The 13,744-nt window shown below is 36.7% G+C and overlaps 1 protein-coding gene across 1 annotated transcript; it reads left to right on the forward strand.

Annotated features, from left to right (window-relative positions):
• The first annotated feature begins 7,881 nt into the window (after positions 1-7,881).
• Positions 7,882-11,690, forward strand: LOC127128262 (geranylgeranyl transferase type-1 subunit beta). The gene is made up of 10 exons (XM_051057503.1): positions 7,882-8,197; positions 8,278-8,336; positions 8,984-9,123; positions 9,214-9,269; positions 9,361-9,437; positions 9,961-10,006; positions 10,621-10,745; positions 10,947-11,014; positions 11,107-11,194; positions 11,397-11,690. The coding sequence occupies exons 1-10, from the start codon at positions 7,948-7,950 to the stop codon at positions 11,544-11,546; spliced, it is 1,059 nt and encodes a 352-aa protein (XP_050913460.1). The 5' UTR covers positions 7,882-7,947; the 3' UTR covers positions 11,547-11,690.
• The last annotated feature ends 2,054 nt before the right edge of the window (positions 11,691-13,744 follow it).

Consider the following 13,744-nt stretch of genomic DNA (forward strand, 5'->3'; position numbering starts at 1 on the left):
ATTGATGTTATTCTGGGTATGAACTGGTTGGTGTGTAACCGAGTTTATATCAACTGTTTTGATAAGACTGTGATCTTTCCTGAGATTGAGGAAGGAAAGGATTTGTTTCTATCAGCGAGGCAGGTGAATGAGGCAGTAGCAGATGGGGCAGAGTTGTTTATGCTGTTAGCGACTTTGGAGGCTAAAGATAAACTGGTGATTTGCGATCTAGCTGTGGTGTGTGATTTTCCTGATGTGTTTCCGGAAGAAGTGAATGAATTACCACCAGAGCGTGAAGTTGAGTTCTCGATTGATTTGGTACCTGGTACTAGGCCGATATCGATGGCTCCGTACCGTATGTCTGCTGTTGAGTTAACTGAATTGAAGAGTCAGTTGGAAGATCTGTTGGATAAGAAATTTATTCGTCCGAGTGTGTCACCGTGGGGTGCACCAGTGTTATTGGTTAAGAAGAAAGAAGGTACTATGAGGTTGTGTATGGACTACAGGCAACTGAATAAAGTGACGATCAAGAATCGATATCCTTTGCCGAGGATTGATGATTTGATGGATCAGTTGGTTGGTGCGAGTGTGTTCAGCAAAATAGATTTGAGATCGGGGTATCATCAGATACGTGTGAAAACTGAGGATATTCAGAAGACTGCTTTCAGAACAAGGTATGGACATTATGAGTATTCTGTAATGCCTTTTGGTGTGACTAATGCGCCTGGAGTGTTTATGGAGTATATGAATAGGATTTTCCATCCGTACCTAGATCAGTTTGTTGTGGTGTTTATTGACGATATTTTGGTGTATTCGAAATCAGAAGAAGAGCATGCTGAGCATTTGAGAGTGGTTTTAGGAGTTCTACGAGAAAAGAAGTTATTTGCGAAACTGTCCAAGTGTGAATTTTGGTTAGAAGAGGTTAGTTTTCTTGGTCATGTGATTTCAAGAGATGGTGTTGCTGTTGATCCTTCTAAGATAGAAGCGGTATCTAAGTGGGAAGCTCCGAAGTCAGTTTTTGAAATAAGGAGTTTTCTTGGACTTGCAGGTTATTATAGGAAATTCATTGAGGGATTTTCTAAGTTGGCGTTACCGTTGACGATGTTGACTAGAAAGGGGCAAGCGTTTGTTTGGGACTCAAAATGTGAAGAAGGTTTCCAAGAGTTAAAGAGAAGGTTAACTACTGCTCCTATTCTGATATTACCAAGTCCGTCGGAACCATTTGAGGTTTACTGTGATGCTTCATTGTTGGGTTTGGGTGGTGTTTTGATGCAGAATAAGCAGGTTGTAGCTTATGCTTCGAGACAACTGAAGGTTCATGAGAGGAACTATCCGACACACGATTTAGAGTTGGCAGCTGTGGTATTTGTTCTGAAGTTATGGAGGCATTACTTGTACGGGTCAAGATTTGAGGTTTTCAGTGACCATAAAAGTTTAAAGTATTTGTTTGATCAGAAAGAGCTGAATATGAGACAGAGGAGATGGTTAGAGTTTCTGAAGGATTATGACTTTGGGTTGAATTACCATCCGGGTAAAGCAAACGTAGTGGCTGATGCATTGAGTCGGAAATCATTGCATATGTCTATGTTAATGGTTAAGGAATTGGATTTAATTGAGCAGTTTAGAGACTTGAGTTTGGTGTGTGAGAGTACTCACAATAGTGTTAAATTGGGAATGTTGAAGTTAACGAGTGGTATTCTGGATGAGATTAGAGAGGGTCAGAAATCCGATGTGCTTTTGGTTGATAAGTTGACTCTAGTGAATCAAGGTCAAGGTGGTGAATTCAGAATTGATGAGAATGGTGTTTTGAAATTTGGTAATCGGGTGTGTATTCCGGATGTTACCGAACTTAAAAAGAGTATTCTTGAGGAAGGACATCGTAGTGGCTTGAGTATTCATCCTGGAGCTACGAAGATGTATCATGATTTGAAAAAGCTATTTTGGTGGCCGGGAATGAAAAGAGAAATTGCGAGTTTTGTTTATTCTTGTTTGACTTGTCAGAAGTCGAAGATTGAGCATCAGAAGCCGTCTGGGCTAATGCAACCGTTGGCTATTCCAGAGTGGAAGTGGGATAGTATCAGTATGGATTTTGTTTCTGGTTTACCGAGGACAAGTAATAATTTTGAAGCTATTTGGGTGATTGTTGATAGATTGACGAAATCGGCTCATTTCATTTCGATCAGAATGGATTATTCGTTAGAGAGATTAGCCGAGTTGTATATTGAGAAAATTGTCAGTTTGCATGGTATTCCATCGAGTATTGTTTCGGACAGAGATCCTAGATTTACATCGAAGTTCTGGGAAGGTTTGCAGAGGGATTTGGGAACTAAGCTGAGATTGAGTTCTGCATATCATCCACAGACTGATGGTCAGACTGAGAGGACGATTCAGTCACTGGAGGATCTTTTGAGGGCTTGTGTTTTGGAAAAGGGAGGTGCTTGGGATTGTTATTTACCTTTGATTGAGTTTACCTACAACAATAGTTTTCATTCGAGCATTGGTATGGCACCGTTTGAAGCTTTGTATGGTAGGAGATGTCGGACGCCTTTATGTTGGTATGAGTCCGGTGAGAGTGCTGTGGTTGGACCGGAGATTGTTCAACAAACTACGGAAAAGATTAAGATGATTTAGGAGAAGATGAGGATTGCTCAGAGTCGTCAGAAGAGTTATCACGACAAGGGAAGGAAGTCACTTGAGTTTCAAGAGGGAGATCATGTGTTTCTTCGTGTTACTCCGATAACTGGGGTTGGTCGAGCTCTGAAGTCGAAGAAGTTGACACCTCGATTTATTGGTCCTTATCAGATTTTGGAGAGGATAGGGGAGGTAGCCTATCGTATCGCTTTACCGCCGTCACTTGCGAATTTGCATGAGGTGTTTCATGTGTCTCAGTTGAGGAGGTACATTCCTGATCCGTCGCATGTGGTCCAAGTAGATGATGTACAGGTGAGAGATAACCTGACTGTTGAAACATCACCTATGAGGATCGAGGATCGATAGTTGAAGCAGTTGCGGGGTAAAGAGATTGCTTTGGTAAAGGTAGCTTGGGGAGGACCAACAGGTGGCAATGTGACTTGGGAACTTGAGAGTCAGATGAAGGAGTCTTATCCAGAGTTATTCACTTGAGGTATGTTTTCGAGGACGAAAACTCTTTTAGTGGGGGAGAGTTGTAACACCCCGATAAAAATAAGATAATTATTTAATTTAAGTTAATATTATATTTATTAATTTAATTAAATAATTGGAATTATTGGATTATTATTATCATTATTATTGGAATAATAATTATTGGAAAATATATATAAGTTGGAAATAAGAAAAAGAGTCCCATTTGGTAAAGAAAGGGTTTTACGTGAAAAGCAGAGAAGCGGCTGAAAAGAGGAAAAGGGCAAAGACACAGAGCAAGAGGAAGAAGGTTGGAGAAGAGAAAAGCTTGAAGCTTAAAGATTCGCCGGATTAACTCAGGTAAGGGGGGTTTATCGTCGTTTAATGGGTATTATGGGTTAACATGTAATGGGTAGTGATAAACCGTTGAATTGACCCTAATTGGGATGTTGAATGCTGAAAAATTGTGTTGGATAAGTTGTGTTAAAGCTGTAATTGAATATGTATTTGTGTGAGTTGTGATTTCCCGAACGTATAGCTTTTTACGGAATCGGAATCGGAGGTCCGGAAGTCCTCCAACGGCGGAAAATGCGGAGAATTCTGCATTCTGCTTCGTGTTAGCGCAGGAACAGCTTTCTGTCTTGCGTTAACCGGTTAACCCAGGGTGTTAACCGGTTAACACTGTTAGGAATTGTGAGGTATTGCTGTTTTGCTTGCGTTAACCGGTTAACCCAGGGCGTTAACCGGTTAACACTGTTGTGAGTTGTGAAAATATTGCTGTTCTGTCTGCGTTAACCGGTTAACCCAGGGCGTTAACCGGTTAACACTGTGGAGTTTTGCCAGAAAGCGTGTTCTGTGTTGCGTTAACCGGTTAACCCAGGACGTTAACCGGTTAACACTGTTGGAAAAGTGAAAAATTAATATTTGAATAATGTGTGCATAATTGGTGTTTGGCCTATATTGGCGTATGATGTAATAGGGATTAATTCCCGCTGTTTTGAGCAGTATAGGTATTAGTGGAGTGTGCTAATACTGTGATTAATTATTTGACATGATATGATGTTTTGATACGTGTGTTGATGAATGTATGATGGTATGCATAATGCTGTGAATGTATATGTTATGTATGCAATTGTGAATGGACTGTTTATGGCTTAGAGTGTGAGCATATGTCCATTGTGGATTATTGTTGATGATTTTGCATTTCTAGGTGATTTAGTATGCATATTGTGGCCTTTATGGTGGTAGCTAATTCCCATGGTGAGGAATTAGTGAGTTAGTCATTATGGACTGTTGTTGATGTTTGCATGCTAGGTGAATTAGCGTGCATAGCATGGCCCTTGGGGTGGTAGCTAATTCCCGTGGTGAGGAATTAGTGAGTGAGTCACTAGGTCTCAAATGAGTGGGACTAGTGGGCTTGGTAGCCGTATCTGGGTTTGATCGGTGAGGTGAACTATATGTTCACGAATAGTCGGTACCGCATGCATGGAGTCTCATTGCATAATGTATGTATGGCGTATAATATGAATGGATGTATTCCAATATTATACGTGTGTTTGTGTTGGCATTGGGTATGAGTATGAATTGTGTTGGTATTGAGTATGCTATTTGAGTTGATGTGCCGTTACCGAATGTGTGATATGATTAGGGTGATTAAGGTGTTATTTACTTAGCATTACATGATATTTTATAATGCTTATTATATCGATTGAGGAACTCACCCTTACAACTATGTTTCAGGTAACGAGCAGTGATTGAGAAGGAGCTAGTGCTTGGAGTCTAGTGTAGTTCCTTAGTGGGTCATGCTCTGGTAGATGTAACATCGGGATGGGATGTTTTAAATGTTTTATTGTTGGTTGTGAACCATTTTACATGTAATGTGTTACATGTTTTGCATGATTGAATTGGTCTCTATCCGCTGCGTATTATGCAATTGTTTACTCTGTTTTAATAAAAGAGCATGACAGTTATTATGGTGAATGGTGTGTAATGATTGTGTGACACCCTTAATTGCATATCTACTCTGATTGATATATTGTTATTTTAATTAAATATTTGGGGTATTTTAGAAGGGTGTTACAGCACCACCTCATGCACAATCCCTTCTTTCTCACATAATGCGTCGAAGTCTTTTGATACATATTCTCCACCGCCACTAGTCCTCAAAATTTTGAGTTTTCGACCATAGATTTAAATTTGACAAATACCTCGATCACTTCACTTTTCTTCTTGATCAGGTAAGTCCATAATTTTTGACTAAAATCATCTATGGAAGTGACAAACCATCTGTTACCTCCAATCGAATCCACTTGGATAGGACCACATACATCCGAGTATATGATTTCAAGAATTTCCTTCGACTTGCTTCCTGCATCCTTGCTGAAGCTATTCTTGTGCTTTTTTGCCTACACACATTCCTCACACACTTCATTTGGAATGTCGATTTCTGGTAACCCTCAAACCATATTTCTTCTCTTAAGATCTCTGATGTCTTTGAAATTGAGATGGCCAAGTCTATAATGCCATATCCATTCTTCTTTGCTAGTTGCAGTTGCAAGACACTTGTGCTCCATCACATGAAGTTCAAACCTGAAGGTTCTATTTTGAGACATAGGTGCCTTCAAGATTAACCTTCCACCTGAGTCGAAAACTCTCATAATCTTGTCTTTGATTGACACTTTGTAGTTCTTTTCGACCAACTGCCATATGTTGAGCAAATTACTCTTCATGCCTGGTATATACAGTACATTAGAAATTGCTGACCTGTTGTCATCTTTCCTCATATCAGAATATCACCAATACCTTCAACTGCTAGAATATTGTCATTTGCAAATTTTACCATGTTCTTCATTGAGGGTTTCATGTTGACAAACCAATCTTTTCTACCAGTAATGTGTGATGAGAATCCTGAGTCCAAGTACCAATGGTCATTGAATCTTTCTTCATCTATTGTTATGACCATCAACAACATCTCATATTCTCCATGTTTTGCAAACTTTTCATCATTTTCTTGACTCTTTTGTTTTTTAGGACAATCACTAGAGTAGTGACCATACTTCTGACAATCGAAACACTGAATGTGACTTTTGTCAAGTTTTTAACCACCACCTTTTCCTCTACCAACAACACCATCTCTGTAGTTACTTTTGTACGAGGGTCTTCTCTGGTTTGACGCATTTCCTTCTTGATGGTTTCCTCTACCAATTAAATTGTTGTAGCCTCATCTACCTTTATTGTCGAATCACTTCCCTTTTCCTTTCTATTCTCTTGATGACTGTGCTTGCAAAGCCATATCACTTTTCAACTTGCTCGCAACTCTTTCAACTATTCTTTGTTCATGAGATTCAAGAGTCCCTTACAGCTATTCCTTTGTCAATTTCGACAAGTCTTTCGATTCTTCTATGGCTACTACCATGTGATCAAATTTTGGAGCCAATGACATCAAGATCTTTGCGACAACTGATCTTAATGTCAACACTTCTCCACATGCCTTGATTTGATTCACCAATTTTGTAACTCTAGTGAAAAAATCAGTCACTTTCACTTTCTTCCATCTGAAGCAAGTCATACGTTCTTTTATGAGTTTGTAATCTCACATCTTTCACCTTCTCAGCGCCTCGAAATGATTTCTCCAAAATTTCCCATGCTTCTTTTGCTGATTGGACATCACTGACTTTTTTAAAGTTAGCTGCATCAGCGGATTGATGAATCATAAAGAGAGCTTTATAGTCTTTCTTCTTCAATTCTTTACGTGTAACCTTTTCTTCATCCGTCACGTTTTCTGCAAGCGGCGCCACTCCCTCCTTCACAAGATCCCAAAAATATTTTTAACAAAAAACAATCTTTATTCGCTTGCACAAATTCTCGTAATTCTGATTCTTCAAAATTGGGAGACTCGCTAAAAAATGCCCGTTCAAATGATTCATCGCGCTATGCTTCCCAAAAATCACACAGCCAATACTCTAGATACCAGATGTTGGAAATTCTTCAAATTCTGATGTGGGATTTCACCAAACCTTGGAGAATTCCGAATCAATCTTGATGAACAAGAATCAATCTTCCTGATTGATTACTCCTATTGTTCTTCACTCTTCACTTGAGTGAATCAACCAATCTTTTTTGCAAGATGATTCTGCTGCATAATTGATAATGAAAGAAGAAAAGATGAATTGGGAAATAAAAGAGAAATTAGGGTTGTAGAGAAAAGGAAGAATTTATGCAGAGTTTCTCTTTGCTCTCAAAACTGAATTTTTTATTCAACTATGCAACTATACTTCTTTATTCTGTTACAATCAATAATAGGATACCTCTTTATTTATAGACTAAGATTGCTTGCACTTCAAGCAATCTCTAACAAACCAACTCAACTTAAAATACAAAATAAAACTAAGTCAAACTAATATGTCGAAGACACACTTCTTTCGACATTTCGACAACTATTACGATTTGACACACTATGCATTTCGACATCAACTACATGTGTCGAAATGATACTTTGTCACACAAATAATTATATATCTGCAATACTACGATACCAATAACAATGTAACCTTAATAATTATTTTTTATTACTCTACCATTATTAATCAATTTGCATTATAGTCTATTACTCTAGTAATTATAACTAACAAAATCATTCTACTTTTTATCATTAAAGTTAATATACTTAATATTTTTTAAATACTAAATAATATTAGTTTTATCATTAAAATTAATATACTTAATCATTTTTTAAAAAACCATTCATTAATTAAAATAAAAATATTTTACTAGACGAGTGAGTAATTTAAACTCTTTATTCTATTTTGTATTTGAGAATTCACATGATTGAAAATTGACAATCGTGCATCCATAGCAAAGTGACCTATGAGTTCCTCAGAAGCATCATCAATGGAAACCATGAACAAAGATCTTCATGTTACATTCATTGAGATGATGTACCACTTGCTACCAAACCCATATGAATCCCAAGAAATCAACCACCTCACTCTCGCTTACTTCGTTGTCTCTTCCCTTGACATCCTCAACGCTCTCCAAAAGGTTGACAAGGAAGCTATTGCCAATTGGGTTTTGTCTTTTCAAGTTCGACATGGAACCACTTTTGACCCTAACAATGGTATGCAAATGTGTGTGTTTTTTGTTTTGAATCTTAAAAATTTGATTTTTAGATTACCTGTTTTAAGGGTTTTGATGCAGGTCAATTCTATGGGTTTCATGGTTCTAGAAGTTCACAGTTTCCTCCGGATGAGAATGGGGTTTGGATTTTATTCAATTTGGAATCTCAATTGATAATATTTGTTTTTTGTTTTTCTTGATTCTGTAAAGAATAAATGTGTGTTTGCGAGTGAAAAAAATTGATTGTGAGTAAATTGATTGTGTAAAATTGATTCTGGCAAGTAAACTAATTTATGTTTGAATAAATTCTTGCAAAAGAGAGTTGAGAAGTAAATTACAATATAAAATTCACTTTTGTATTCATAAACTACAAATTGTAGCTTCAAGTAGAATCAATTCTAGAAAGTATAATCAATTCTACTCGAGAACAATCAAACATGTAAAAATCAATGTCTGAGTGCTCAAACTGTAAAACCAAACACACACTAAGTAATTTATAGTACAAACACTTATCACATAAGTGCTAAGTGCTTATTTTATGCATATGCTATTTTTATAACTGAAAGATTATATAAAGTCAAACTCTTTTCATATAAGTTATATAAGTTATAAGTTGTTTGTTTCCATTGAGTTGCTTATGGAATTAAGTAGAAAACAGGTTGTGAGCATGTCATTAGTTGTTTTCATAAGCTCTTTCAAAATGTATGACAAGTTTTTATGACGGTAGATAAACTCAAATTGGTAAATTTGAACCGACACTAAGTTGTTTCTATTATGTCTTTTGAAGGTTTTTTGCCATAACAATAGTCACTTGGCAAGTACTTATTGTGCCCTATCTATATTGAAAATTGTTGGTTATGATTTTTCCAATCTTGATTCTGAATCGATGTCGACTTCCATGAGGAATCTTCAACAGCCCGATGGAAGGTATGCTTTTGAAGATTTAGATTAGAGCCATGCCAGTAATTTGAGTCACTTTTTACTTCTTATTCATGAAGTTTTGATCTATTTTGACAGTTTCATGCCTATTCACACTGGTGGTGAAACCGATCTTAGGTTTGTATATTGCGCAGGTTAGCGATAAGTACATGTAATGGAAGTGATATTAATTAGTTGATAATCATGGTGTATTATATATTAATTTTCAACTAATTAACTTTTCAGCCGCTATTTGTTTCATGCTGGGTAACTGGAATGGCGTGGACAAGGAAAAAGTCAAGGATTACATATTAAAATGCCAGGTTTGTGCAAATAGTATCTCTAGTCAGTGTAGTAAAGATCGAGTGTTGGATCGTAAGTTCGTAAGATCTTACGTGCTAAGGATGCCTGAGAGTGCTACGATCAGAGAAAGATCGTTTTCGTCGTTGGTGTGGTCAAGATCGAGCTTTTTGAAGCAAGATTGTAAAAAAAAATGCCAGGTCTTTTTTTGGGCCTGGATTATGATTTTCATGTTTGTGTATGTGTGTATATATATGTATGAAATTACCCGTTTTCCCTTCGGTAGGATCTTACGTGCCGTGCTAACGATCCGAATTTTACGACCTCTCACAAGTTGACCATTCCTACTTAAAATCTCGTGCTTGACTTCATTGCCTCTAGTTTTATTAAATTGCACCATTGCAGAATTTGACCGCATCCGACAATACTTATGGAAAATGAGTTAATGTTATCGCATGGTTGTACTATTATGAACATGCATTTTCCATGAACATGTGTGTGCAGGTAATAAAACTGATATCTTTCTTTTTTCTTTTTTCTTTCTAGTCTTATGATGGTGGATTTGGATTAGTTCCTGGTGCAGAATCCCATGGTGAGTACAAACAATCTCTTATATCACAATATAGACATGATTTTATATTGTAAGAAAGGCTGTTGCAATGTTATTTGTCACATCATTTCAAAGTTTTGAAATCGAATTGGATGTTGAACTAGCGAGACATTTCGGTCATGGTTCAACGGCTTTAAACTGCTCAAATAACCGAACCATAGACAGTGCCGGTTAGTGGTTCAACTAGTTGAACCATCCATTTCGGTCCAGATTTTAAAAATTGCATCTACTGTCCTTCACATGAAAGATTTCTTGATTTATTTCTACGATGTCTTGGTTGGTAGTAGGAGATTAAAATATAGGAGTTTCTGTTTTGTACACGCATCTTTAATAGTGTTATGGATGGCCGATGTCAGTCCACGGCAGAGAGCCAAAATCTCGCCATTAAGGTCTCTTTGCGGCGCCGTTATAGCGGAAAAATCCGCAATATCGGCTAATATTTACCATTGCGGCGAGCCCGAAAACCTCCATGTATATATCCGCCACGGCGGATATTTGATAACACTGATCTTGAAAGGAAATCTTCATCGATTTTATTTAAATGCTCATTATTGCTCAAAAAATATTTATCAACATTACTTGTTTTAGTGTCACAGGTGGTGCAACTTATTGTGCTATCGCGTCTCTCCGGTTAATGGGATTTATCGAAGACAACGTTCTCTCAAGTTGTAACTTGTCTTCTTTGATAGATTTCCCATTGCTGTTGGACTGGATCTTGCAGGTTTGTATCACATCCTCTCCTTTTTAGTTTTCGTTTTAATCATATACCGATAAAAAGTATTTGTGGATGGCGGACCATGGCAAAAAAGCCAAAATCTGCCACGGCACTGCCATGGCTGATATTTGACAACTCTGACTTTAACACATGAATGAATTCTCTTTTCTGCTGGTCAAGATTCATTTACTATGTTTTCCTTTTCAGAGACAGGGAACTGATGGTGGATTTCAAGGTAGACCTAACAAATCTAGCGATACATGTTATGCATTTTGGTAAGAATACTATTGAGCCTTACTCGATTTTTACGTTACAATTATCATTTGTAAGTTGTCAAAGCCTTGACAGGAGTCATACATTTTGGTAGGATTGGAGCTGTCTTAAGAATTTTAGGCGGCTGCAACTTTGTCGACAATAAAGCTCTACGCGGATTTTTGGTTTCCTGTCAATACAAGGTACTATGGTTACTAGTTTCTTTTTCATACAATGTGTCATATATGTTAAGGGGAGAATTGAAAATTACCAATTTGAGTTTATAAAGAGTGTTATCTTCTTTAGTACTGACACCTCTGAAAAATGGTGTGTCTGTGTCCATGCTTCTTAGGTGTTATCTAAGCACCGAACTAATTTTGCTGGTTATGTTTGTTTTTGCACCAGTATGGTGGTTTCAGCAAATTCCCTGGCGAGTTTCCAGATCTGTACCATTCCTACTATGGATATGCTGCTTTCAGTCTGCTGGAAGAATCTGGTTTGAAGTCACTCTGTTCTAAACTTGGAATCTCTGATATAGCTGCAATTGGAGTCTAACTTAGAGATTTATTGTCTTGATTTCCTCTATGCCTATGTTTTTTAGACACATTCTTTTTTTTTATGAACATTATACTAAAGATATTTGAACTTAAGCTTTGCAAATGGTTTTTTGTTCTTATAGAATACACATTTCATATTACACATCTCCATTTTAGGCTCCTCATTAAGTGTCCTATCATCATATTATAGTGTCTTGAGCTTTTTTAGTTTTTAAAACCTTTTTAATCCAAAAGTCTTATTTGTTTGATTTGATTCACATTTTGATAAGAAATTGATTCATATTTGATAAATGCGCGAGTTCAAATTTGGTTGTCTATGTGAAGACTTTGTTGGTGTATAATATATAAGTATCTCTATCAATACTCCACATTTGAACTGACAAATTTTGGAGACCCAACTTGTTATAGAATAGGCTAAGGCCCTATTAATGAGAAACACAACCTATAACATACGAAGATTTCTTAATGCGCACCATATATCTTTATTAGTATCACGCAAAAATCTCAAAATGTTTTTTTTTGTTTTTGGAGATATATCTTCGGACGTATCCCAAGATATTCTCAACACATATCATCATAAGTGACGTTCTATTATTTGATTTATTTTATTTCGGAGATGCATTTTCGGAAGTTTATATTTTCGTAAGATAAACACATCATTACTAGATTTAAAGACATGTAATTTTTCAAATTGAAATTAAGATTCAGAAAATAAAATTAGAATTACATAAATGAGTTTAACATAAAATGCAACATCTTCAGAATATCTTTGACCGATTTTGAAATCGTAGGTTCCAACTCGAGCGAAACTTTTGTTTCGAAACGGAAATATGTATTTCACATAGTCCTTACATCCACTTGCGTCTTGAGCTCAAATATGCTGAACTCAATCTTCCAACGTTGTCAATCGACGGTGAACGGTACTCGAGCTTCACAATCTTTCGATTGTCTCTGTAAGGTAGGAGATAGTGGACTTCATCTTTGATATCTTCGAGGGAGGTATAATCGGTGAGCTTAAACGTCCACTCGGGTGTAGAGCTGGAGAAGGAGACATTTGCGACATATCAATTAATATTTATTTGTGACATTTGAGACATTTTCAGTTTGTGTGAAATATAACAAAAGAGCACCTTAATTTATAGAAGCCATATATCAGTATGGACCACTCAATAACTAACATACTGATTTCGGAGATATATATTTGAAACCACACCCTTTTATCTCTGGAACCTCTTATGAACCAATTTCAAAACAAAATCTTTAAAACACAACCTGATTGTTTTTTACATAAGAACAATTTTTGTTACGGGGAATATCAAAAATGCATTAAGACATAATATGAATAATTGTTAAATATATTACACTTTATTTATATGAAGACACAATTACATGCACTTATTTGTCCGACTACACAAGAAATTAAAAAGAATCGAAACATAGGTTGGCGACTAAATCTATGGGTGGTACCCCCTTGGACTTTTGTGCATTTGATTCTATTTCAATATTGCTCAATTTCTCGAACTCTTGCATCCTTTTTATAAAATGATCCGACCAAGTCTCGACTTTTGTTGTTGGATGAGTCGTCCACTCCGGTAATGTAAGTGATGTAGGGCATCCCGGTTTCAAGTAAACTTGAACAAAAATGACTTGATTTTGAGAGCCACCCAATACATATAATACGATCATTTGGATTTTGAGGTGGAGCAGGACGCAGTGGAAAAAAAAGGTTTATGAAATCCTAAATCCTAAACCCTGATCAATTATGAATATATTTCATGAAATATTCCGGAGATGCATCTCCGGAATAAAAATAACGCAACTTATAGGGCGTCACTCAGAATTGCCTGTGCTGAGTGTGTAGTGGATGCATTCGGAGATGCATCTCCGGAAATAGGGGGCATTTTTAGATATTAGCATGGTGTCTAAGAAGCTTATGGGGTGCATTAAGAAATCCCCTAATATACAACCCAATAACAAGTTTTCCTTTTCAGCCCACCAATTACTAGAAGACAAGGGTGAGAAAAAACAACCAAACACGAGGAAAAGAACTAGAAACTGTCAACGATTATGATTTCGATTGCAACAGATGTATCCTCAAACACCTATATAAGACACTGAACCCAAATAAAAAAGTATACAACATTCTATCTCACATACCTCTAACCCCACCATTCAGTAACATGAGCATTGGAGTGT

Source organism: Lathyrus oleraceus, chromosome 3, assembly GCF_024323335.1.
Source record: "Lathyrus oleraceus cultivar Zhongwan6 chromosome 3, CAAS_Psat_ZW6_1.0, whole genome shotgun sequence".
Taxonomy (NCBI): Eukaryota; Viridiplantae; Streptophyta; class Magnoliopsida; order Fabales; family Fabaceae; genus Lathyrus; species Lathyrus oleraceus.

What these genes read in the sequence shown, in the direction of transcription:
- LOC127128262 (XM_051057503.1), top strand. Translation starts at nt 7,948, where the DNA reads ATGAGTTCCTCAGAAGCATCATCAATGGAAACCATGAACAAAGATCTT. An exon ending in TTCCTCCGGATGAGAATGGG is followed by an intron (nt 8,337 to 8,983) that starts GTTTGGATTTTA and finishes TGTCTTTTGAAG; the next exon opens with GTTTTTTGCCATAACAATAG. An exon ending in TAGGTTTGTATATTGCGCAG is followed by an intron (nt 9,270 to 9,360) that starts GTTAGCGATAAG and finishes TTAACTTTTCAG; the next exon opens with CCGCTATTTGTTTCATGCTG.